The sequence below is a fragment of the Aythya fuligula genome, chromosome 3 (assembly GCF_009819795.1).
Source record: "Aythya fuligula isolate bAytFul2 chromosome 3, bAytFul2.pri, whole genome shotgun sequence".
Taxonomy (NCBI): Eukaryota; Metazoa; Chordata; class Aves; order Anseriformes; family Anatidae; genus Aythya; species Aythya fuligula.
This window is the reverse complement of record NC_045561.1, coordinates 117,049,848-117,075,865: the sequence shown is the minus strand read 5'-3', so window position 1 is coordinate 117,075,865 and position 26,018 is coordinate 117,049,848. Positions and strand designations below refer to the sequence as shown.

The 26,018-nt window shown below is 43.7% G+C and overlaps 1 protein-coding gene across 17 annotated transcripts in view; it reads left to right on the top strand.

Moving 5' to 3' along the window:
- HMBOX1 (homeobox containing 1) overlaps nt 1-26,018 on the top strand; it is a 105,611-nt gene that overhangs the window by 18,540 nt on the left and 61,053 nt on the right. For 15 of the 17 annotated variants that reach the window (XM_032183587.1, XM_032183582.1, XM_032183576.1 and 12 more), the window contains exon 2: nt 22,963-23,046. In XM_032183587.1, coding sequence (XP_032039478.1) covers nt 23,024-23,046 — 23 coding nt within the window. In that variant the 5' untranslated portion in view covers nt 22,963-23,023. Of the gene's footprint in view, nt 1-22,846; nt 22,869-22,962; nt 23,047-26,018 lie in introns of those variants that run through there. The other 2 variants (XM_032183573.1, XM_032183579.1) reach the window with 2 other exon arrangements.

Genomic DNA, 26,018 nt, shown 5'->3' with positions numbered 1-26,018 from the left:
GCTGGATAGCGTTGGTGCTTAGTGTTGGCTTGTGGTAGGGTTGACCGCTGATCTTGGTGCCCCGAATCGGCCTGGTACGAAATGGGTACGATAGGAAATCCCATCGGTTGTCTTCTCCTATTCCTCATCCAGGCAAAAAATTCTTGTCAGAGGGGTAAATCTGCCCTGAAGCTGTTGATGCTGCTTTTGCTGCTCCCTAGATGGGAGTGACCAACTTCGCTTAAAGCTTGGTTTAATCCTTCGTAAACAACTTACTAGACCTGGAGGAGCCTTTCCTCTATGTCCAGTGTGATCCAAGGCTGATAGCTCCAGCCCCTTCAAATTTATATTTTTAGGAGGTGCTCTGGTTTCTTTTATTTGTGTATTTCTTCCTAAAGGGGATGGATTGCTCTTGTTTGCTTGAAGTTCATCTATTTAATGGCTTTTTACCCAGTTTGTATCATAGAAATAGTTGTAAATCCAACGCTTCTATTAGTTTTATCTCCATCGAGCATAGAAAGCTGACCAAAAGAAAAGCTTGGGCTCCCAAAGTGCTGCAGGACGGTGTCACTGGAGGCAGGCAATGCCTTCACCTCTGGCTTCTCTCTGTGAAGTTGATGGTGGTTGTATCCCTGTGTCTGGGCACAAATATTCGTAAGCTGCTCATCCGAACAGCAAAATGCTGCCTCCCAGGTAGGTGAAGGATCCACGAGGTACCTCCCGGCCGCTCTCCTGCCCCGATAGACCCGTGTGTGGATTCAGAGGACGTGTGTTTGTCCCGGCACGTCAATTGTCGGAGCTGGCACTGCGGCGCGGGGATCGATTTAAATCAAAGCGGCTTCAATAGCAGGCAGGAAGCCGTGGGCTGAATAATTGAACTTAGTTTTGTTTTGCACATGTAGTCCTTTGTTACTGTGAAAGAAAAGTTGAGTTGTGCTGGCAACTTTTCCCCTTCCTAACAGGTGTCACGAAAACCTAAGCGATCACCTTGCTTCCTAGGCATTTATTAGGGGTGGGATTAGAAAATAGCTGATTCTCTGCCTGTTTCCCAGCTGGCTCTTGTTTAGAAATCACGTCAAGCACCGTTTGGATGGCAACTGGGATTCAACTGAAAGCGCAGTTTTACTTGGCATTATGGCTGTTGCAGTCAGGTCAAAATGCAGTTTTTCTTCTAAAGTAAACTGATTAAACACAGCGAGGCTTGTCTGTGAAAAGGAAATTTCACTTAATTTCTGGTTACCGTGCCCTTCAGAAACAGAGAGCTGGCAGAGCTCATCAGCTTACTTCGGTTTTATTCCTCATTTAAAAGCAAGAAACTGTTTTTCCTGCTGTCTCAATTCCCAACTGGTTCCTCAACTTTGAAAGCGCTGGGCATTGAACTGAGCTAAATAAGCAGAGTTAAAAAGAAAATGTTTGTGCTTTTGTGCTTGCAGGCAAGGAGACGGCTTGAAAGATGGGCTGCCATTTAATCGGGCACTAGTTCCCCGTGCCCACCAAGTGACTTCCACTAGTTCACTGCCTTGATCTCCCTTTTCCAGTGTAAAACGTTTGCTGTGTACGAATCTTACTCTCTCTGTCGATTTATTTCCTGCTGGGAAGTGATGCTAAAGCTTTGATTTCCCATCCTCCCAAGTGGAATCTTCTTGAGGACATCGACGCGAAGTCCTTTGGCTGTTTCACGGTGGGATTTGGTTTGGTTTTCCTCTTGTGCCGTCCCCATCAGTGTTTAGGATGAGTCTCTCTGAATGTTGTCTGAGAGGAACTGCCAAATTTGCTTCTCTTGAAGGATATACATTCACGGCAGGATGCTCGCTCCCTGCCTGCTATTTTAAGCTTGTGTATCTTTTCAGATAATGCTTGCCCTGGCATCATTCATAGTACTCTTAACTTTTAAAGGCTTTAAATGCAAGGTAAACAGACCATCTACGCCTACCAGATCCTTCTTCCAAGCTCACGTGAGCCCTAAAAGATGGTAAAAGTACATCCTGGTACTGAAAGCAGCGGGTCTTGAGAGGATGGCCGAGCTGCAGCACGGAAATGCTAAAGTTGGAATCAGTGCAGAGAATAAGAGAAGAATAAGTTTGAGCTCTGCTGAAGGCAAGGCAGGGAAGGTGCCCTGCAATCGCTCGAGCACGAGCTTGGTCCGCAAAGTGAGCGTTCACAACAGATGCAGCTTCTGTGCAGGAGTTAAAAATAAATTGTGAGGAATGGAGGAAAAAAAAAAAAAGCTGGGAAACAAATCTAGGTATCAGTTTATGGCCACTCTGGATTTCTGGGTGTGTTGAGGAGTGAAATTGTCAAATCTTGAAGCAGGAAATGCCTGTACACAGCCATCACAGCTTCCTTTTCTCTCCTTTCAGAACACAAACTTTTCCTACACCTCTGTCTGGCCTGTTTTCCTTCCTAAAATGAGCCAAGCTTTGTCTACTTCTCACAATACCTGGGGAGAAAAATGGTGTTTTGCTCTGTGTGGGGATTTGGAATAGGGTTTTTTCTTTGTTCAGGTAGGGTATTTTAGGACTCAGCCCAGCAATTTAATATTTATAAAGTTTGTCCTCTCCCTTTGTGTTTTTTTTTTTTTTTTTTTTTTTTTAAGTGCCTGGGAAAGCAAGAGCAGAATGGAAGACAGCTAGCGGGCTTTCAGTATGATCCGGGTTGTATCGTCTAAAAATGGTCATTTTCATAGCACAGTTTGCTTTTTTTATTATTATTTATAAATACATAAATTACAAATGCATAGATTCAGGTAAAACTCTGTTTAGTAAAGCGTAGAGCGTTTGGTTTTCATTCCTTCCCTCGTAGTTTGAAGTCAAGAGCACAAAGCATCCAAGGATCGATAGCTTCATGGGTTTATTGGCAACAGCTTCCTTTTTCCTTCATTTTTTTTGGGGAGGTGCATGGGTCAGAAATGCCATTTAAACTTTGACCCCCAAAATGCTGAAGGATGATAGTGTAATCCTGCTAAATCCACTTTGACTCCAGCATGGAAAAGCACAAACAGGGTGTGCGTTCTCTAACTAAGACAAGTTGCAGCACTATTTCATCTTCGAAGTCCTGTGGTGTTTTAAACTAAAACGTATTGTAATTGGATCAAAATGACCACGGCAGTTATTAGCTTTGTGCTATTGCCTTAAAATGTTTGCAAATTAAAAACAAAACAACACCAAAACACAAAGAAACTCTTCTACCTTGTACTCAAGAGATAATCTTGCTTTTTTTTTAATATACCAATAAAAAGGTAGAAGCCCCCAGTGTTTACTCTTCATTTTTGAGAGCTGGGACTTGTGTAAAATGTCACACATTCAAAGCATCCTCTGAATTCGTGGTAGCAGATCTTTTGCTGTCCCTGCTCCACTTGCTAAATGGATTTGTGTGATCCTAAGATCCAGGGTGGTCCTGTGTGCAGCCAGGAGCTGGACTCAGGGGTCCTTGTGGGTCCCTTCCAACTGGGGATGCTTCACGTAGGCAACCCTGGAGCAAGCCAGGTTGAACTGGAAGGAGAATCCAGCTTTCGTGAGCCCAAAGATCGGTATAGGTGCTAGCAAACGCTTTTGCTGCCCTTCGAAACGGCAGCTTTTCTGTAACGAAGCAGAGCCTACACTATGTTAATCCACGCTTTGGTCCGATGATCAATGCAGGAAAACAGCCTGCTGTGAAAATTTACCACTGTAGATCGATAGCCCCCGGCTACCCAACTGTATTAACGATAATTGATGGGCTGAGGGGATCTTGTAAACACTTGTTTGTCCCATCAGCATGTTTGCTTATTTGTTGACAGTAAGGATATCTACAGAGCCACTGGCAGCTCTAAATACATTTCTAGTTTTACTTGGGATTACTGCAGGGTGTGCCTTGATTTGTCTTCTAAACCACTCCAGCATCCCAAATATGATCAGGCATCAGGTATGGAAATGAATTAGTTGGTGGTTAATTTTATAAGCTTTTGAATAAAACCAAAAAAAAGCCTTATTTACGGTAGGTGAATTGAGATCTCACGAAGCATCCGACTAACTTTGGCCCCAAGATGACATTTTTAAGGGATAAACGATCAAGGTTATGCAAATGAGTGAATTGATCAAAAGTGGTGATTTAAATCGCCCTGATTTACATCAGCAAGAGGGAAGCTTTGATTTAGATCATTGATTTTAATCTCGTTTTGGGATTGTACTTTCATTATTTTCCTCAAAGGTTGATTTTCATTGGCTGGTAACTACTTGGAGCATGTTTATTTGCAAACAATTATAGCCCTTAAGTTAATTTCTTAATTTCTTTGGGCAGGAGAGGTAGTGCTGAACTAGCAGGGTAAGTGGGGCAGGAACGTGTCCTTAGGCAGGTACGTAATTGAACAAATCCTTATTTAAGGTCTTAATATTTACATTCTCTAGAAATAGCAAATGAGCTCTATGTAGATGAGGCCTGGAACTGAAAGTGTAAGGAAAAAAAAAAAACCTCTCTGTTCTGAAATTTGTTTTTAAACGTTGCTATCTTAAAATGCCAGTTAAAAAAAAAAAAAAAGACGAAAACATCTCGGAAATGTTTTACATTTGGAAACTGATTCGTTAAACAAAGCAAGCATTATCTGCAGTTAATGAACTGAGCTGTGCCTGGATACCATGTCCTTCAAGGTTTGAAAGCTGACAGATCTTATTCTCTCACCTTGTTTTTATTCACAGATTAGAAGAGGGAAAACAAGCCTTCTGCCTTCCTGCTTCTCTTTTTTTTTTTTTTTTTTTTTAAACTCCCAGTTGGTTGTTCAGCTTTTGCATGAGCAAGGCACTGAAAAGAATGAGGTGAATAAACCGAAATGAACAAAATGCTCCTTATATGTGCAAAAAAAAAAAAGGCAGAAAGTGGTTTAGCAGTTGAGACTCCGCTTCCTCCAGGTGTTCGTGCCGTACCTTTCACCCCTTCAGAGCTGATGTTCCCCTTCCTCCCTGACCTCCCCACGAGTCAGCAATATCTGTCTGCTGCTGAACTATTGACGTGCCATTTCTAATCACGTTGTAGTGAGCTTATGCTTTGGAGTAGTTTGTCAAAATGTTTGACAGACATTTGGGAAAAAAAAAAAGTCAATTAAAAATGCAATTCAAAAGCTTTCCTTTTGTCTTCCCTTGTGAAATCTAAGATGAATATAGATATTTTCTGAGCATTTTTTAATGGTGAGTGCAATCCAGTTTTAGTAACCAAGCTGCAAGACACATTAAGGTGGCTTTCAGCATGGAATACACGCTGAATGGCTTTTTTTTTTTTTTCTTTCTCTGAAGGACTTAACAGCAGATTTATATTTTTTCGGGGTTTGTTTGTTTTTTCAATGCAGAGGTTGCCCAGTAGAGAAATTCAGATGGTTTGGTCACTGTAAGTTCCCAAGGCAAGGCAAACACAGTTCTGTCTTTGAGAGACTTATTTGCTATCAGAGCAAACTTTTCTTTTCTGTCCCTAAGCCACAACACTTGCAGAAGCCCTAGAGCAGTTATAATGAAGATTGAGTACGAGTGGATGAGAGATCGTGGTCTGTTCAGCTTTTTCTATTTTACTTCATTCAAATTGATGGGATGATGTGGTGATGAGTCTCGTTGCAAAGAGCTCCTTAATTCCTTTGATAATTAAGTGTTTGCTTATTGCTCTGCGTTCTCAGGCGCTGCGTAAATGGTCTCGGTTCGGGAAAAAGGCAGCAGTTTGGGGTGAAGCTCCCGATGTCTCCCTGTCCTCCTCAACAGCACCAGCCCTGTGCTGAAGGACCACGTCAGGGTTTGGCTGGCAGCTGCTCCAGGGCTTCCCTTTTTCCTGGAGAAAATACAATAAAGGAGAAAAACACATTCTGAAGAATTAGCCCCAGCTTAAAACAAACACCTCACCACGATGATTTACCAGCACCCTGTTGTTGAATGTGCTGTACTGTAAATCAAGGAGAGAAGTGAGGCCCCAACGTTTTGTCACTGTTTTCGCTTGAATTCTGTATTGCCAGGTCGTTTGTTCGCTGCCGTGTGCGTTGGTGATGCTGTGATAAATAGCTTTACCTTCCGTCATTTGAGTGACTGCTGCTGGAAATGGAAAAATGAAACCCTCACCAGCTTTTTTGGAGATGTTCAGCTTTGTTTAGCAAGTTAGAAAAAGTTGATGTGAACGCAAAGTGCTGTTGCTGTTCAGTTCTGTAAAATGGAAGGAGGCAGCAGAACGATGTGTGTGATTTTATGATAAACTAGAAACATCTGTTGTTACATCCATGGGTACTTATGTCCCACGTCCTGGATTAGATTTTAATTTGCTTATCTCTCAAAAAAAAAAAAGAAAAGTAATTTAAAATTGCACAGATCTGAAGACAAAGCGTAAGCTGGGGTCTGGTGGTACATCCTCAATCAGTTCATATGCAGTGGGGCATCCATTTAGAAAAAAGACAAAGGGAGGCAGAATGGAAATACAAAATGGGAAAGAGGAGTTGAGTGATAAGTGCTGTTCACCCTTCTGTGCAACACAGAGGCTGCTGGATGTAAAACAAAGTGGAAAAGGAGCCCCTTCAGGCCATGTGCCAGCCTTGATAAAATAGGAGCGTTTCTTGCCTGTTTGTGTGCACAGCCTGATTCGTGATGCTGTCACAGGTCTGGTCCCCCAAAAAGTGGGCCTGGGAGCGACAGATGAGCAATCTTTGCCTGCTGTTAATCAGGCAGCACGGGCTTTCTCTCGCTCAGTGGGACAGGGATGGGAAGGTGGAGCAGGAGCAGGACTGGAAATGAGAAGCTGGGAGGATAATGCAGACGCTGAAAATAGTGCAGCAAAGGATGAGGAGGTAACGTGAGTTGTGGGAGGATTTCTGCCCTGGAAGGAAAGGGTGAAGGGATTTCAAGCGAAACCTTTAGAAACCCACTTGCCACTTGTTCAGACCTGAGAGGGAATTTCTTCTAAGGAAACGAGGAAATACTTTGTTTTCTGCGTCTCCTGTAGGGACTACAAGAAACAGGCAACGTAATTTTCTGCAAAAAAGTTGATATTAAGCGAGTCATTTCTAGCTGTGCTGGAATGCTGGAATAGCTCATTTGCTCAGCTTTAATATTCTGGTTGCTCATCCCGGAGTTGCTGTAGGCTTTTCCTGCCAGTAGCTTCATCTCAATGCAGCAACAGTTATCTGTAAAGTCTAAGTGATCCTGCAATAAAAGGGCCTTCTTAATCAAAGATGGTAAAGTCGGAGACAGTCAGTGCTTTCAGCGTTGGCATCCTGTTCTGCTAAGGCAATCCCACGTAGGAGGAAGACAGACACAAAAAGTGATTTGGCTGTAATGCAGCAAAACAAATTCTGGCCAAATTGTGGACTTGGAGCTAATGGGTACACAGTGTTACTCTGCGAGCCTCTCTAACGCTGCCTGGAAATCGCGGTGAGTTTTGTAGCCTGTTAACTACTCAGACTGCTTTGTGATTCCGGGTTTGGCTTCGGCTGGTGAAAAATGGGGGCGCTTTCACGCCTTGTATTTCCAAAGCAGAAGCGTTTTAAGAATATTAGAAGTAAATCTTAATAGATTACTTCAGAGCAGCCGTAAGGCTGTGATCTAATCCATTTATATGTATGCATGTGTCATCCCTCCCTCTTCCCCAGCCAACTGGATGGTGACTTACGGTGTCAGTTTTCTCCTTGTGGATGGGGAGCGAGGCTTTTCTGATGTAACATGTTTTACAATACATTCACGCGCTCTGGCTCGCCGAACGGCTGTACATAAATTGTGCCCAGGCCATTTAAGAACATAATATCCCTACTGGGTCAGCCTGACGGTCAGACTAGCCCCGTACCCGATCTCTGATTACGGTAAAAATCCTGCTTGCAGCCACTCAGCCTTTTCCCTGCAGTTGAAGAAGGGTTGATAAAGGAGGCAGAAACCTGCTCGGGGTTCCGGCTTCATGTCGTATGACTGACAGAGTTCCTGCCATCCGACCTCCCTTCGCTGCCCTGCCCAAATTTTCTGTCTCTGTTTTAAGTTTTCGCTCTCTGCTTTTCCTGACCTGCCTCCTGCAGCTCTTCTCAACCAGACCGCTTGCTGGTTCTTGGCTGATCAGTCACAGGTAAGGGTAGATCCGAACTGCTTTGTACAGGTTAGAAGCTGTAAAGATGTTGGGCTGTAAAAATGTTGGACTCCTTTAAACCAGCCCAATTTTTTTGTGTTTGTGTGCCAGGGAAGCCTAAGACAGTTCGATAAAGACATGCCTGAGTCCCAGTTTACCAGGTATAAGCAGTCATTTGAAATTAACTGATGGTTGATATTTACAGCCTCAAACATAGGGAAAAGTATTAGTAAATCAGAGTTTGGTGAAGTGAAGGGGTTGATTCTTAAGGTTATGGGATGTATTTATTGACTTCGCGTTTCTCAGCGTTTCTTTTTGCGCTTTCTATCATCTGCTGTAGGAGCTGGAGCTTAAAGAAGAGCAAATGCTGTGACTGAGGGCAGTGGGAGAGTTTGCTAGGATGTTTTACTTTCTGGTTTGTTTTTTTAAAGAAGGACTCGAGTCTGTCAGGTATCCCACTTTGAGTTTTCTCCTTCAAATCCTAAAAGGGTTCAGTTAGTGCAAGTCCTGGGTGAGAACTGCAGGGGATCAACGAGCAATCTCTGGTCTAAAACCCTTTCCAATGACCCAGGTATCGACCCCAAAGGGTAAAAGCACAGCCTCTTAAACTTCAGGAGCTAGCTTGCTCTATCCAGCACATTTCTTTCCTAGATCCCATTACACAAAGTCCAGGATTCCCAGCCCCAGCAAGTGGGGACAAGGTAAAAGCATCGTCCTCAAATTCTGGAGCTGATGGCCTGGGTTTGACAGGTTTAGCTGGGAAGCTGTGCTGATGGAGGGGAAGGATGATTTCTGCTGAAATAGTAATATTGCATGGAAGGCAGTGTTGACACAGTGAGGGATTACTTACTTCACCGTGCTTGTTCCCCTGTTTCTGTAGGAGTAGCAGTAAAAGCACCTTTACGTTACCATAAAGTGACGGGGAAGGAGGTTATCCTAATAAAATATAACGTAATCTGCTCGAGTGGAGAGGCCTGGGTTGGAGGCTTAGGGAATATTGGGCTGTAACTTCTCCAACTCCATTTGCTTGCTCGGATCTTGAAAGGGTTTTGTGAGCTGTCCAAATGAGGGACATCTTAGCCCCACTGCTGTCATGACATTCACCAAGCTCACTGTTGTGTATTTTTTTTCCCAAAGATTCTGCTTTTAAAATAACTATTTTAAGATACTTTTTCCATTTGATGCCTAGCATCAAATTTTCTTCATTAATCATCTTTTCTTCGAGGTAATTGTCATCCCTTCCATTGTCTCTAGCTAAGGAAGATCAGATTTTGAAATACAAAGTAAGATCTGTCCAGTTTTGGATGGAGAGGGAAGAGGACTCATAACTGATGGATCCAGTGAACTTCCATTCACTTCCAACCTGAAAATGGTTTAGAAAGGTTGAAATTGAGGGAAAGGTGGAGTCCATGGTCTCTAAACAGCTCCAGAGACTGCTGCTCTGCTTTCTTCTCTAGAGGATCTTGCAGCAGCCTTACTGCTGCAACTTTGGAAAGTGTTCCAGGACTGCTTTAAGTTACTCCTAACCTCAATTACGGGAATTTAGCTCTGTTTTCACTGGTAAGCCGTGTTTAAGCGTGGCATTAAACTGGCTTAACAAACAGTATTCGTGTGGATGGGGGCAGAGATTTATGTAACTGGTAAGTCTGCCAGCACGTTACCAACTGGATGTAAAGAATTATAAAGATTTAAGCAATAAATGAAGTTGAAAGTGCCCCTTTTATGTAAGTCAGTATTTTGGATAATATTCCTAGAACTAACTGTAAAAAGAAAAAAAAACCTCTCATCCCACTGTCTCCTGTGCTTGGCAGCAGAATTGTTAGTCAGCAAGAATGTGCAGAACTTTGTGAAAAATTGTTTTGTTGCAGACTGTCTAGAGGAACTCGCATTTTATTTTTGGCATGTTGCATTAAACAGTAGCTTTTATATTTTAGGACTGATGCGTTGATTTATGTATCCTCCGGTCCTCTGGTGGAGGTCCAATTTCCAAACTTGGATGCTTCTCTTGAATAACTTCAAAACTTTCAGTTCTCAGATGGGGAGAGAAACGTTGCAAGACATTACCCGACCAGCTCAGAGCAGAAGGGTAAGGTGAGGAGCGTGATAGGCCTAGAAGGAAATTTATTTCCTATTTATAGGAAATACTTTGCATTAATTCACCTCTGCATCTTGGTATGTATACCTTTGAGTGGGCTGAATTTCCCCAAGCAACATATGTGTGCTTTTGGAAGGCCAGGAATCTTATCTACAAGTTCACAATCACAATCCAACGAATGAATGAATTAAAAAGCCTTTCTTCTGTCTTTATTCTTAAAGTTGTAGGCTTGTAGCATGTATAATAGGGCTAAATTAAAACAGCAGCTTACCGCTGGCATTGCCAGGTGCTGGTGTCACCAGTACACAGCAGAAATCTCAGACCTTTTTCAGTTATTGCTGCTAGAAACTCGTTAGTGATGTGTGGCAGCAGCCCTTCGTTAAGGGCAGCAGGATGTATGGGGAAAGCCGTGCCTCTCGAGGGGTGCTGTGGGAGGACTCTGCCACATCTTCACCTGTACAGCAGCTGCAACAGAGAGGACAGAAGCATGCATCCACCCCACAGAAAGTCTTAGGACTTTTTTTTTTAATTGGCAACCATCTTAACTTTAATTCACACCTGAATTATGCGTGCGTGTGAAACTGTAAAGCTCCTCTTTTTGATTTTTTTTCCCAACAGCTCTTTTTTGAGTGGTCAGGTATAAGGTGAATGGACTTTATTTTAAACCCAAACAAACTCTGTCAGGCGTTTGGATAAAAATATTTCAAAAATAAAGAGAGAAAACCTCTGGGAGCCTGAATGGTGAATTACAGAGCATCTTCCCCAATCTTTGAACGTACTTTGTGTAGCATGGAGCTGGAGTAGCAGGAAGGCACCTCTAGAAATTATTAAAGCCAGGGCTGGAATAATTCTTCAGATGGTTTTTGTTCATCGTGTTATCAGTGTGCAACAGAGTGGTCTGCAGCTTTGAAGGCAAGTCAGCCTTGCCCCGAGACGATCTCCTTTGAACTGCTGTTTGAGCTGGTAGGTGCCTGACCCCTTTAGAAAGGAGCAAGTGGCTACCTTAGGGCCACTTGCCTGCGTGAAAGGGTAGGGAGCTCAAAAACAGCTCCAAGAAAAGGCTCGTGCAAAGGGGTTTTAGAAAACAAGCTGTATTTGGCTACGGGGGTGGCTGTCGGTTTTATTGGTGCAACAGGTGGAGAAAAAAGGGCTCACACAAACCCCAGACAAAGCGTTGGTTTGTCTGGGGAGCAAGGAGAAGCGGGTTAACGCTTTGGAGAAGGTGAAGTGTCTGAATGTGAGGATAAGTGAAAGTTTTGCTATCGTTTTGGGCGCTTCCTTGCCGCTTCCCCAAGTGTAAGGCTGGACTCTGCGTGAAGACCAAGCACCGATGTTTGGTTCAAAACCATCTCCAGCAGATAAAGCATTTTCTGCTTATTTCTGCAAAAGGAAAAGCTCCGTGATCAATCAACTGCAAGAATGGATTGATGGCAACTCAACCTGTCTTCAGTATGGACAATCTTTCCTTCTAATTCTTCCCATCCCCTTGCCTTCTGCGTCTCTGTTAGTAAGGTTCTGCAAGAAGCAGCATTAGATTTGAAGAAAGAAAGTTTTCAGAGAAGTTAACAAGTGAAAATGGAGTATGTAATGGTAGCCATAACCATGGTCCTCGCTGCCAGCGACAGCTATAATTTTATGTGGGGCACATACATCCTAGCAGACTCTTCCCATTTAAACCACACTGGTTTCAGCGCAGACCAAATTTAGGATCTAAGCATGGTGACCACAGCACTCTCACAATCTCTAATTCCTCCTTCTGCCATTTGCTGTCTCTTCTCAAATGCTCAGCGAGACTTTTTTTTCCTCTAGTTGTTCTATGGAACAGCTTTGATTTTTCTCACTTTGTGGTTATTTTAAGCTTCAGAAAACAATACGAATGTACTCTTCCTTTTTTTTTTTTTCCTCCCCTCTTTCCTCTGTGCTTTTATGAAAGCGGAATCTGTGTAGATAAAGCACAGTTGATCTGTTAGGGATTACTGGTTTCTCAGTTATTCTTTTGCTCTTGCATATCATGCCTTTATGTGGAAGAATATTTAAAGGTGCCGTGTAGAACAGGGAGATGAAAGATGCTTTGTGCATTGAAGAGCTCTGGTGTCACAGGAGTCCACCTGTTCTCCCGTAACTTTATTTTTTTTTTTAAGCTGAAGTTTATTTAAAGTGAATTTCGCTGCTTAGAAAAGCCGCTGGGTTTTGACAGCCTTAAAGGCTGAAAGACCGTCCCCACAGGTGGCGGCAGCAGCACGATGCCCTGGTATTGAGGGCACAAGAGGAGGAAGCAGGAGATGTGCCTCCTCTTCTCAGCTCCAGCACGGGTCACCTTGAGCCGAGGAGCGCGTTGCCGCGGCTCGGTTAGCTTGGGATGATGTTACCCCAGCTCACGAGGGCACTGGGAAGAGTCGCTGCTCTCTTAGGAAAGATAAAGCAAGGATAAGAACTTCTTGCATCGTCATCGAGGCCCAAAGCTCATCTCGAGTCTACCAGAGATGGGAATAAATGGCAGTTTTGGGGCAATAATAATCCCAATGCCCAAAATGTAAGAATAACTGGAAGGGATTTTGTCTGAAACGAGCAACACAGGAACCAAACCGGACAGGTTTCATGAAGGTTCATGGTCTCTTCGTGTATCCTACGTGAAATCTTAGTAATATTTCTGGAGAGTCAAGCTGGGTCTGTATGGATATCCATTTAATGTAGCATTGGGTGTCAAGCCCTGGTCAGTACGGGACCATTACTGCGCCTCTCCAGCTTGCAGAGCTATCTCTCTGATTAAGTACAAGAGGGAGTTTTCTTTTTGACCCTTTCAGGCTATCAGCTTAATTCCCAGAAGCTTCGGATTTAATTACCCATATCATTACCACAACACGCATAGCTGCAGATTTTATTAATGGCCATAAAATTGTGGCATCCCCTCGGAAGGGAAGGCAGACTCGCAGCTAGCAGGTCCTTTCCCACGTCGCCTCTGGTACCAGCGAATCCCACAGGTCGCTGCAGCACCCCTCGTGCCCTTTTGCTGAGCAGCAGACCCTGCTCATCCATCTTACCCCCATTTTCCTGCCCATTTCCCAACCTGTAGTAACCCTCTTCCCTAGATCCGTCACCAGACTTGAGTGTTTTTGCCTCTAAAACAGAGGTTTTACCCTTCTCGGAGCCCATTTCAATGTGTTTAGCAACTGTCTGACCTTTACACCGCTCTGTTTCAGGCTCCTCCCGCTCTCTGGGTTGCTTTTGTTCCTGTCCCTAAAACGTGCTCTAATCCATTTCAGTTCCTTTTCCCCGGATGATGTTTTATGACTTTGTAAATCAGCCTGAGTGGTACAAAATCAAATGCTTTCCTGAGCTACTGATAACTTATGTCCACTGTTTCACTCTTGTCTAACCTAACGATTTGGTCGTATAATAAAAAGGATTTCAGCAGATTTGTCAGGCATGACCTTCCTTTTATGAATCTGTACGGAATGTCCTCTACTAAATTATGCATTTCTAAATGTTCTGCAATTTTGGCTTTTATCAACACTCCCAATACATTCCCACAGCTGAAGCTCGAGGAGAGCTCCTGCTCTGAGAGAATTCAGCAGAACTCCCTCGCAGCCCAGCAAGATTCATCAGTTTTTCAGGATTCTCTGTAATAAAACTTTTCCACTCCTTGTCCTCGTGGTATTAGATTTTTGACTTTGGGATTAGCATTATACAGCCTTAGAGCTCTAGGTTTTGGTTCCAGGCTTGCTAAATCATTTCTTTTGAGACCATGGATGTCAGTTCACGTCTGCAGGTTTGGTTTTCTGGCCTCTTTCCTAAGGGCTATTTCGCATTTCAGCCTTGCTTTGTGCTTTTGCCTGAATATATATGAGGGAGGGGGAGGAGGAGGGACACTCCAAATCCTTCAAGTGCTCTTGCTTCGAGCCCTTCTGCTCGTGTTTCTGCCTCCTTTCAACCTATAGCTTGCCACTTGGGCTGCGCTTCCAAATACGGATTTCTCTTGGAGGTATGTTCTGACCCACCTACTTTGTGCTGCGGATATATTTAGCCAACTTTTGCTGTAACAGTTGTGTGCTGCTGTCCCAAAGCTTCCCCTGTCATCTGCTCTCCTGCCTACCTCCTTCCCCGTTACCTTGCATGCGTCACGAGCCACCTGCTGGAGTTGGGCATCTGCAGGCAAAGCTTTCGGCTGCTTGTATTGGGTTAGTTTTGGCAGGAGGAAGAGGATGGAGACTGAGCAGCCCCATTTTCCCCCTGAGCTGCTCGCTGACCAGTGCAGCCTGCCCACATCTGCCTTAATTCCTCCGTCTGCAGCGAAAATCGCGAGTTCCTGAAGTCCCCAAAGTTAGGGATGAGACAAAAAAGGGAGACTTAAAAATTCCCCAATGCTCTGATTATGAGTTTTTAAGCAAAATGCACAAATAGGTCCATACTCTCTGCCCCCAAAGTCTGGCTACTACAAGGCAAAGGTGCTGCTCAGCTGGGCTACGTGGATCGTGATGCCAGAGCAGTCTTGGGATGGGATGCCTTCAGACCACAGGGCATGGATCTTTTTTTAACCTTAGCCCAACCTAGAGTGAAAGAAGCTCTAGAATACCCACTGGGTAAGTGTCCACCCCGTTATCTACCGGTTTTCATAGGAGGAAGTTGCCAAGTTGAGGAGATAATAATAAAGTTATGATAAGATTAGGGCAGGCGCTGCATTTAATGGGCTGACTTTTCTTCTTTTCCTGTTCCATGTCATCTAAGATGGATCCCAAGTGCGAAAAATAAATAAATAAACCACGTAAACCTGCGCTGAGTGAATCACTCGTACTAAATTTAAACCACTTATTATGGGGAGGGAAAAAAAAAAAAAAAAGAGAACTTGGATTACAGGTTTAGCGAGCAGGAGCACATATTTCAGCCTGTATTGCCGTATTTATAATTGCCAAACTACCGATTTCTTGGAACTCTGCTATTAGCATTGTTAAGCAGGGTTCCAGACAGTCGCTTGTATAAATCCCCGTGAATGTGTTAGGCAGGAGAAGGACCTTGCAGAAATACTGAGCTGTGAAACGATCCCGATTTGGGGGATGCTGCCTGGGCAGGGGAAGGAGAGGTGCTTGCTGTTAGGGTGTCCTGCTGGAGCATTGACTTGAGGTTTGCTTGAGTGTTTGGTGAGGTGTGTAGGAATTTATTTCTTTTCTGGACAGAAGCATCGGAGTGTGGGAGGTTTCTGTACAGGACAAACTTGTAGCAGTGAATCCCCGTACTTTGCTGATCACTTGCTCTCCTTCACTCAGGCAATAAGTAACCACGTGGAAAAACACCTAAAAAGCCTCCTTTTCATGGTCAGGTATCATTCCTTTTCCAGCACGCTTTTCCAAACAACAGAGCCTCCCAAGCTCTGAAATGATGACAGCACATTGCTAAACGCCCCATTTTTTTGTAGTTTTCGTGACACCGATGTAACCAGAGCACCATTCTCGCTGCCAGTCTGCTGACTCAAACCATCTCTGTATCTTCTCAACTACTCAGTGGGTCGAAATGAGATGGAGCCTCTAGAGAATAAATCTACCAGCGTGCACGCTTTGCCTTGGACAGAAAAATATTGCACTTGCATCTGCTGGACCGTGTACTTCTGCAGGGGTGAGAGGGCCCCACGGGCTTTCTGGCACAGCATGTGAACAAGGAAAAGCAAGTGGATCTGACTGCTCCACGTGGATAAAGCCTTTAGAGGTGGACCTGATGAAAATCTGGAGCATTTTAAAGAGTTAATGCTTCTTAATTTTACGTAGGAACTCGTTATGGCTAAGTGATGCCACATTCCCCTCGATACTTTTCTGTGCCATGCAGCAATGCAAAAATGAGGGATTTTCTCTTCAATGCCTCTTGCTGGTACTAGTGATCAAATGAAATATTTGATCAGCAGATAAACTCCTGGTTTCTTTTATTAGGTCAGCAGCTGGGCATAGGTTCCCAGCTCACTTCAGCTGAATATCCAGGCATCTTGCGCTGGGCATTTTGGTATTCACGTAGGCTCTTGGCAGTTTTCTGCGCCTGCCAAGGGTTTGCTGTGCCCCTATCCTGCAATTAATCTCCCTCTGTCAAGTGACCTGGTGCCAAGCGCAATTTCTGGAATTCTGCTAAAAAGGAAGATCTGGAGGCCATAATAACAACGGTTTCTTTTTTGTTCCTAGCATGAAGTGTTGGGCACAGCATGCTTGCTCTGCCTCGTGCTGTCCGCGAGTTGCAGTGTCGGGCTGCGGTGTTCCCCTGTGCCCAAACCCTGCACCTAGGGCACCTCGGGAGGTGGAAGGGAAAGTCAAATTCTGCCCCAACACACTGTGTAGTAATTCCTTTGAGCAGATCCAGCTGGTGAGAAGCTGAACCGAGGCATTATTAAGGCCACAACCCCAGGTAGGGGCTGCACGTGGGCATGCCTGGAGATGCTTTGCTCGGTGCGAGCACTTCTGCTGCTTGTGTCCTGCACTGGAGGTCTGCTTGCTTTGTGCAGACATATTTCACTTGGCAGTGTCGGATCTCATGTCAGTTGGCATATCCGTTGCTACTTCAGAAATCGGTTAAGGTAATTAGCGTTAATTGAGATCTCTTTTCAATGAGCCCCTCGTTTATTGTATGGCTGGCCCAGGCTTGGACTCGAGAGTTTGGCAATCCCCCATCCCCAGTTTTCCCCAGATTAAGGTGCGTAACTGTACATAGCCAAAGAGTTCAAGGTATAGTCTGGACTTTTTGGCGTGCAAACGTGTTGAATGTTGATTCTCCGTCAGGGTTTGTCTTTCTCATTAGAGGTTTGCAAGAATTAGCTGTGAATTGGGCTGCTCCTGCAGCTTCCTGCTGCTCCTTGCTGCCTCGTGCCGTGCAGTTCGTGGCTTTGTGACAGCTTCTGCTCGGCTGCAGGGTCAGACTTTGGACTGAACCACCCAGCTGAGAGCCACCTTCTCTTTAAATTCTCTCCCGTGATTGACCATCTCTTCCTCGTCCATCTCAGTGCTCCGTCAGACTGATCTAAGTGGATCAGGGCTCTCTTTGATCACTGAGGCTTTGCAGCAGCTGCCAGCTATCGCTATTAGCCAGAAGGTGGGTGCCTTGCTGTCATCCTTCCCCTATAGGGATCGACTTGTAATTGGAGGCACCAAGACTAATTCAATTCTGGCTTCTGGTTCCAGGCAGGTTTTTGACAACGTACTGAAATTCAGGATATATAACAGCGTAGGTGCTTGGTACATTAAATCCTAAAACTTACTTGTAAGCAGTAATGGAAACAGAACCTGGGGTCTGCTGGAACGTGTCTGGAGATGGGTCTTGAGGGCAGCATTTCATGTTACAACTGCTGTTGAGGAAAAAAACATACCAAATGGTGTCTTTCTGCTTGGGCTGCATTGCCTTTTATGCATCTCTGGGCCTTCTGGAGTAGCTTGGGGTCCTCTCCAGTGAAATACAGCTCAAGTTGCCTGCTTTTCTGGAAGCTGATTTTTTGGGAAACTGATTTTGTGACTTCAGTCTTTTTGAAGAGAGGAGCAGCTTCTGATCTGCTTCAAGATGGAGCCTGGCCTCCAGCTTGCCCGCTGGGCAAAGCCCATACATTGGGTTCAGGGTGCTGCTTTTGTGTGGGATAGGGAAGGGAAAAGGGAAGAGAAATAATAGCCAATTGTTTCTGTGGAGCTTTGCTGCAGGGCATGTTGTGGGAGCAATGATTTACTCACATTCTTTTTTTTAAGTGCACCAACTGTTGCTTTCTTTATCATAAGATCAAGGCATGTGTTTTCTAAAGGGGAAAAGGCTTGTTTTGGTGGTTTCCCGTCAGTTAAAGAGTTCTGAGGAAGAAGAGGATCCTGTCAAAAAAATAAATTACTGTAAACTTGGCAGGATGCTCCTCCATTCCCTCACCACAATCCCCAAATAATGCTTTCTCCTGCATCATAGAGCAAAGGGCTTAGAAAACCCAACACAGTCTCAATAAGAAAGCAGAGGTGATTGGAGATAACTTCTGAGCACTTTCTTTAGTAGTTTTTGTTTGTGGAAAATACGCTCTCTTGCTCCCTTTGATCTCTTTCTGATTTACTGAAACAGGTTGCCCAGAGAGGTGAAGTCTCTGCCTGGAGATACTAAAAAACCGTCTTGATGTGGTGTTGGGCACCAGTTTTAGGTAGAACTTCTTGAGCACGGCGGGGCTGTGGATGACCTCGGGAGGTCCCTTCCAATCTCTTCTGTGATTAGAAGGTCACATCCTTAAGATAAGGTCTCTGCCCTGGCAGCTCGTGCCTTGTTACCCCGTGACTGAGCCAACATCTTCTGTGCAAACTGCACGTTGAGGTAACCCAAAGCTGCAGCATTGCTTAGTGGTGCTTGGCCAGAGCTGCTCGTGCACCTTCCTTAGGGTCTGCACAACACCTTGCTTAGGATACAGATGAATGCACTAACTTAGAGCAATAATATTCAAATAACTTCGACCCTAGAGACCTAAAAGGCAACGCCGACCGCGTAGAAGTGGATGCTGCATGCTGCCGAGCCGCAGCTCATGCTCAGGGAGGTGACAGGTCTTAGAGAAGGTTCTTAACCTTGCTTTCCAGGGCACAAATGTAACACATCCTCGAGTCATATGGCAGAGCATTTTTTTTTTTTTTCTAATAGGCCTATTTTGGGAAAATGGGCTAGAGAGTCCTAGATTAGCTTTAGTATTTTGGACGTTAGTCCTACTTTTGTACACGCACCCAGATGAATTTTAAGTTTTGATACAAACGCAGTACCTGGAGTTTTAAAAGCCTGGATAAACAATAGCCTGTCTGAACGTATCCCAAGAATAAACGACTCTAAGCTAGCAAAGAAAGGCTTAACAGGAGCTATTGTCTGGCATCTGAAGCCAGACAGGTTCAAAGTAGAAATCAAGCCCCAATTTTCAATGGGGAGGGTGATTAACCATTAGAATGAACTGTAAAGGGTGTGATGGTTCCTTGGTCTCTTGCTGCCTTTGAGGCAAGATGTCTTTTGGACAGGAATTAAGCCAGTAACAGGTTTGTGTTGCTTACATTGACATCAGCAAAGAGAGGGAGAATTGGCTGAAATGAAGTGGCCCACATCTGTAGAAACGCACACAGCCACTCATCATTTCTCCTTTCCTTCACCATTCAACAATCAGGTTTATGAGCAAGATGAAACTTGGTTCTTCAGCAGGTCAGTAGCTGGTAGCATAACAGTCCTGGGGCCTCTGTCCTCACCACTGATGCTCTCCTGGGTGGCTGGAAGCCCGGGATTTAGCCCCTCTGTCCATATTTTACTTTGACAAAATGGTGATGTTTCTCTTTCCCAAGGACAGAAGGCTCTTAATTTATTTGTAAAGCCTTTTTTAAGAACTTACTGAGGGAGGTATTAGTGAAGTACAAAGCGGTGCCGTTATTTTTTACTATGTGACTCACTCAGAAATTAAAAAGGAAAATCAATTTCTTTTCCAAATAAGTGATATGAGCCTCATCTTTACCAAGTGACTTCCTTGCCTCTGCAGAGTGTGGTGGATCAGGGTGAACTGTTCTTCAAAACATCTAATTGCATACAGTGAGAAATGAAGAAAACTGAAGTGGATCCCAAGAATGTATTAAAAATCTAAACTAAAATGAGAATGATTTCATGTCAAGTGAGACAAATGCAGAGTTGATACTCCACTGCTTCACACATCCACTTGTCCTTGGCACCGAGAAAATGAGATTTTTAATATCTGAAAAACAGATTGCCACGAAGACTCATCCATTGTAAATTTAAGCTGCCTTTATAGCAACTTAAGCCGGGGACAGGATTGTTCATTACAACCGATTCTACAACTGTGGCCATGATTTCCATATTAATATTGAATTTTTTTTATTGTCTGCCCCAGGAAGGAAGGGGAACAGGTAGTGTGTTATCCCTGGGTTAGCAGATAATGTATTTAATGAATAATGCGAGAAGGGCAAAGGTTTGTGTGTTCGTGCTTGCATATCAGCCGTGGATTGCGGTGACACCTGTGCTGGGATTAAGCCTGGTTTGGTGCTTTGCTTGATGCTAAATTAGACCGAGCAGAAGAGTATTGATGATCTTACAATCATCATTTGGTGGTGGAGGTGGAAGTTACGCTGTTTTGGGCTGAATTTTTTCCCTAAAATTCGAGGTGAGGGATTGTTCCTTGTCTGAAATCACAAAGCCATTTTATTTAACCCTTAATAGGGGTGCAGGGAGAGCAGGGTATTTCTGTACCACCAAGCTTCAGATCACCGTTGAGCCTAAGACCCTTTGTAACCCTTTTCAAAAGCTGCCCTTCTGTTCTGGCAGCAGATGTCGGAAACGCTGGTTTCTTCTCCTTTTTGTTTAATTTCATTTGCTTTTGCAATTCCAGCTGCCGAGGCAGACCTGAGGATTCCCTGACCTGCCTTGCAGTGTGGCTTTGTCTGTGAGAATTTACGATTGCATCCAGACTGCAACAGTGCCACCTCAACCTCTAAAGGAGCAAAAATTGTGACTGCCTCATATTTTCTTGTGAGCTCTCTCTTGGTTATTTCTGCTGAAATTCGAGCATCCTTTTTATCTGCCCTCACAGATCTGGAGTAGCTTGGAAAAGTTCCTTCTCCCTGCTCTGTTCACATCCCAGATCTGGGCTGGATCCTAATAGCTCTTCATTTATAACATCTGAAGCCTGTACCTTCCTTTTTTTTTTTGTTCCTTCCATTAGCATCACTAAAATCATTGTCCTACCTTTGTCATCTCACACCTGAGTTACTGCAGCCTTTTCTTTGGCTCTCTGTATCTCATCCCCTCGTGTTCCAGTTTAATGCCGTGTTTCATGATGATGGAAGGTGATCTTTTCTTTCCTTTGTGGGTTTTGTTCTCTGCTCCTTCCACACTCCTCGCCCTCAAAGCCCGTCTTTCTCTGCGGAATCCAGTTCTCTATCACTAGCCTCTCTGACCTTCAGAAAGTTTGTATATATTTAAATCTAATTTGTTCCTCTTTGGAAAACAAAACAGTTCTCTGTATTAAACTCAAAAATTGGCAATAAGTCAACTGCATGATCTCATTATTATTTTTTTTTGTGACTGCTTCAGGGAAAATGTTTTAAATACTGCTAACAGATTTAACCGAGAAGTGTTTTGGTGTAGAGCTATCTTTAAAAGGGTTTGGGTGGCTGAGACTGCAAGGGACCTGCGTGTTTGTCTTTTCCATCCATCAGTTTTCCCGTGTCAAGGTTCCTCTCCCAGACCATGGTACGTGACCTGTGGTCCGCTGGGACCACGCATCTTGTCTGCGACCTTGCTCTTGGCAGCCTCCTTTCCTGGAGAGCGAGAAGGCAGCTCGAGACCTAGATGTGGGCCAAATGAATTGGTTTGGAAGTGGCAGCAGCCAGCTCCCCTCCCTGAAAACACCCAGCTCGTGCCTTTGCCAACCTGGGTGTGAGCAACTGTGGGGAAAGCTTTAAAGCCCTGCTGGAAGGTGGTGGCCAGAAGCTGCCTGCTGCTCCTTCTGGAAAAGCTTATTGTCCCGAGTTTTTCACCAGAAAATCAAAACCTCTCATAAATAATGCAGCGTGTACCTCGTGAGCCTGGCGTAGGCTGCGTACGCCCAGTGGGCTCCATCTAGAAGAGGTGCAGTTCTTCCCCACAGCCTTCAGCAGGTCCTCGGGTGAGATAAAGGAAGATCCTTGCTGTAGCATTTGGACCACATTTAACATCGAGAAGAGCCAAGGAGTGTCCAGCCATGAGGCTTGGGTGCTAATATTGCAGACAAACCCTTGTTGGAGCAGAGTGAACTATTCCATGTAAATCCCCTTGCTTCCCTACCCAATTGCTTTTTATTCCAGCTCACGTAAACCCAGAGCCTGAAGTGTAAATAATCTCTCTAGATCTCTCCACATCTGCCTGGATCTCATATCCAGCCTTTCTCTTCCCCGTCGGTTAATAGTTTGACTTTCGAAGCACTTTCAGTCTGTGTTAGTTTGTGGAGAAAGACATCAGCAGTGATAGCTGAAGAAATTTCTATTAGGTCATTCCTTTTCGGAACATAGTACCTGTCTTCTGAGCTCTTTGCGGATGTTAGCCAAATAATCCTTTTAATAGCTTTTGTGAGTTAAAAGGGTAGGTAACTGTCATAAGGCTAAATGATTGCACAGATTAATTTACTTGTGGCCAAAAGAAATCAATTGTAATTTAAATTTTTGTCTGTGGACTGATTACGCTACCAGACATCAACTTTCTCCTTAGGAATCTTCCAAGTGCATTGAAGCATATGTCTGTGATTATATAGATGATATAGATTATATGGATCTGGATTATTTACAGATTATCAAGAGTAATGTGAGTCATCATTTCCAGGTTTTAATCTGTTTGGTGTACACAAGCTCAGAATCCTCATCTGGTTGGCCTTGTTTAGATCTGTAAAGCGTTCATGTGTAACATGAGTCACTGCAGTCCATAGGGTGGTTGGGTACAAAGGATTATTTACCAGGCTTTAAGACCGTGGGTCTGCTGCAAACCAGGGCAAAGCTTCTACAGAAGACAAAGGGAAGAAAACAGACGAGGCTTTAACGGTTCACAGAGTAAAACATAGAAATTGAAAGAAGAAAATTCAGTGGTTCCAGGGAGCGTTTTCCTTAACCGTGTTTTTATTTAGTGGTTGATATACATCACTTTCAACAGAAGGTGGATTTGGGTGATGGAGAAGAATCCTTCAGAGCCTATCTTTGTTGTTCCTACTGGCATGTGAAGTGATTTGGGGCTGCTGCGTGGTGAAACTGCCAGAAGGTTGCCCTCTGTAAGCTGGTTGTATAATTGTAAACCAGATCACAAGAAGTCAATCTGTCTTTCACAGAAATATCTAACGTTTTTATATCTCTTGTGTCTTACAGAATGGTGAATAACACTGAAGACCCCCAAGAGGCTTTATAACGTCCCATCCCCATGTAAAGTATGCTCAGAACTTTTCCAGTAGTGTAAGTACAAGCTAAAAACAAAACAGAAAGATGGTATCTTGAGAGATATTTTTCTATTAGTTTGTCTGGAAAGAGCAGATAAATGGTTGCAGTGATAATCAGCAGTTTGCTAAGCTGGATAGTTCTACTGGTTTGGTATTTGCTTGATGTTTAGACCAGCGAACAGTAGCATTAAGTTCTTTGCTTGGTCTGGTTGATGCTTTATTTCTACTTCTACTTTTGTGTAACTGAAAGAGAAGGAAAATCATGCAGTGCTTGATCGGAGAATGGGTACCATTAAAAGCTGGAGTTCTCCATACATCTCCTCAGCAAAGTAGAGGGATGTTTAAGAGCTGTTTAAGAGATTTGAGCACCACCACAGACTTGGTGAAAGGAGATGAGTAAGCTCTGTAAGTTGTATAGCAAAGGCAAAAAAACAACCAACCAAACAAAAAAAATAGCATTAAATGTGTTGGTTGAAGCCACAATTGCTGAATTGTGCCTCCTAGTGAAGTTGTCTAAATCTCATGCTCGAATTTGAGCCCATTAGTTCGTTCTTTTAAGTGTCTTATTGAATCTGGAATGTAATTGGTATCCTTCCTGTTCTCTTCAATAAATAAGCAAATGAATTCAAAGTTTGAAGCTTGTCAGGCTGAAAGGAGCGGCTTGTCCTGTACTGTGCTGTCATCCATCTCTCTCACTGAAAAGTCCTATATCACTGTTCCCCATACCTCTTGTAGGCATGACTAAATGCTTGTCCAGTGGCAATCAGATTCTTGAGGTGCTTTGACCTCTTGCCTGCTGATTGTACCTTCTGTCAGACTGAGTTAGGAAGAGAAATCCTGCCTTGAAGAACAGAATCAAGAAAGTGGGCTGCCGTGAATGCAGTCAGAGTTGTCCCAGATGGGTTATTTCAAGGGTGAAGATAATTCAGCTAGCACATGGACATTCATAGTGAAAGTGCCAGTGCAACCATAGACTTCTCTATAGTCACAGCAAAGAGTAGCAGCTGACAAAAGGATGGTTTGTATTGGAAATTGAACTACCAATGTACTTCAAGCAGGCTTCTTGACACAACCATTAATTAGTTATTTTCTGTTGCTGGTGACTTAGTCTTCCACTCGAAACTAGTGGTTTCTTACCCTGTTGACAATGCCCTGAGTCTCCTTCTCTTCTTTGTTTTAGCTGGAAATATGTTGGATTTCAGTATTAAATAGCCAGCACTTGAGATTTTAAAGATCTAGTTCACAGCAGGAGAGAAATCTGGAGGTAAGGCCGCACTGCCCCGTGCATCTTTATTATGCTGGTAATTTAGTCTGCAGAGTGATCTTAGAGCTCCTCTGTGCTTTGTATGAACACGAGGACACTCTGGCAGCCTTAACTTTGAATCAGACTTCTAACAGACTTCCAAGCAATGAATTATATAGTCTAAATTTCCCGTGCTTTAGCCAGATATTAGGTGTGTTCTGCCCCTGTGCAGTTTTAGTAGGATGTCACATTATTCTGCTGCTTTCTGGAATCACTGTGGCACATTGACGTGTGGTGTTAATCAGCTGCCACCCCCATCAGAAAGGGAGCTGCTTTTTTGATTGATTCCAGTGTATGTGCAGTTAATACAGTCATCAAGAATGCAATATAAGTATAGGTGAATGATTTCTGACTGGGTGAAAGCTGGGGTGAAGCTATTTGGAGGGGGTTGGAAAGTATTAAATTAGAGGAAGTGGCCCAAGATGACCCAATTCAGTTTAAAGTTTCCAGATTGAACCATAGATATCTTTTTAAAAAGAAAAGTCATTAGAAAAACAGAGTAGTAGCACATCCCCCAGCCTATAGTCCATTGTGAAACGATGACCCATTTTGTGTATCTGCTTGTAGTGACTATTCAAAAAAAAATACATGCATGGGCCATGTAGAGCAGGAATACAACTACCAAATCTATGGTGAAGATCAGAGCTAGGATGCAGTCTGCAATTTGTTTTGATGAGCCCTCTAAGCAGGAAAGAGTTTCTTCAAAGTAATAAGCAATAGCTTAAGAGTTTAACTCAGATACTGAATAAGATAAAAATGAAAGAGCTGATATAGCAACTGCCCCCAGTTGTGTGCTCACCTCTCCAACAGAGGTGAAGTAGGTTATAAAGCACTATCTGAGGCATTCAATTTTCAGGCCAGGGTTTTAAAACAAGCTGAAATTAAAGTTGGTTTACATTAATAAATCAGGCTTAGAACTGCCATGGTTAGAGGGTAGTTTGGTTATCCATACCCTGGGGCAGCATTCTCTGTCAGAAGAGCAAAGTAGGCAGCTGGCTGCAATTACCATTTCACCTACCTAATTTTTATCTCCAGTTGGATGAGAGTGAGTACTTGAGAGGAATTTGAGGCATGATGTGAACACAAGAATCTTGATTTTGGTCTCAAAATAATTATTTATTTATCTGAAACTAAGTCCTGCTGTCACTAATGCAAGTATATCTGTATTGGTTTCTTCATAAATATATGAAGAAGTTGTACCTCAGCACTTGTACCTCACAGGATCACAATGATATAGATTAATTAATGGTAAGATCTGGCCATCAGCATTTATGTTGCATGTTTCAAGATCTCTCTCAAAATATGATTTTGGATGGAACTGGGCAGTTTTAGCATTGCCACTTAAAGTTTACCTGAATTGTCAGGCTGGTGCTTATGGATCTAACTGCCAGCAATGACAGAGCTGTTTTGGGAGTGAGTAAAAGCCTGCTGAGTGGAAAGAAAATCAGGGTGAGTAATGCAGATGAAAAAAAGGACTGGGCTGAAGTCTTGTCATCAGTTAGGAAAAACAGCACAAAGAAAAAGAACAAGTATGTGAATGATCTCAAAATTGGCATGCCCTGAAGAACAGCCATTGGATTATGGTGGCGTGGAAAGTCACCGTACGGCTGAGCTGTGGTGACTGTCTAGCTTCCCTGAAATGTGACACAAAGCACATTAATTAAACCTTGGTGAAAGGCTTCAGC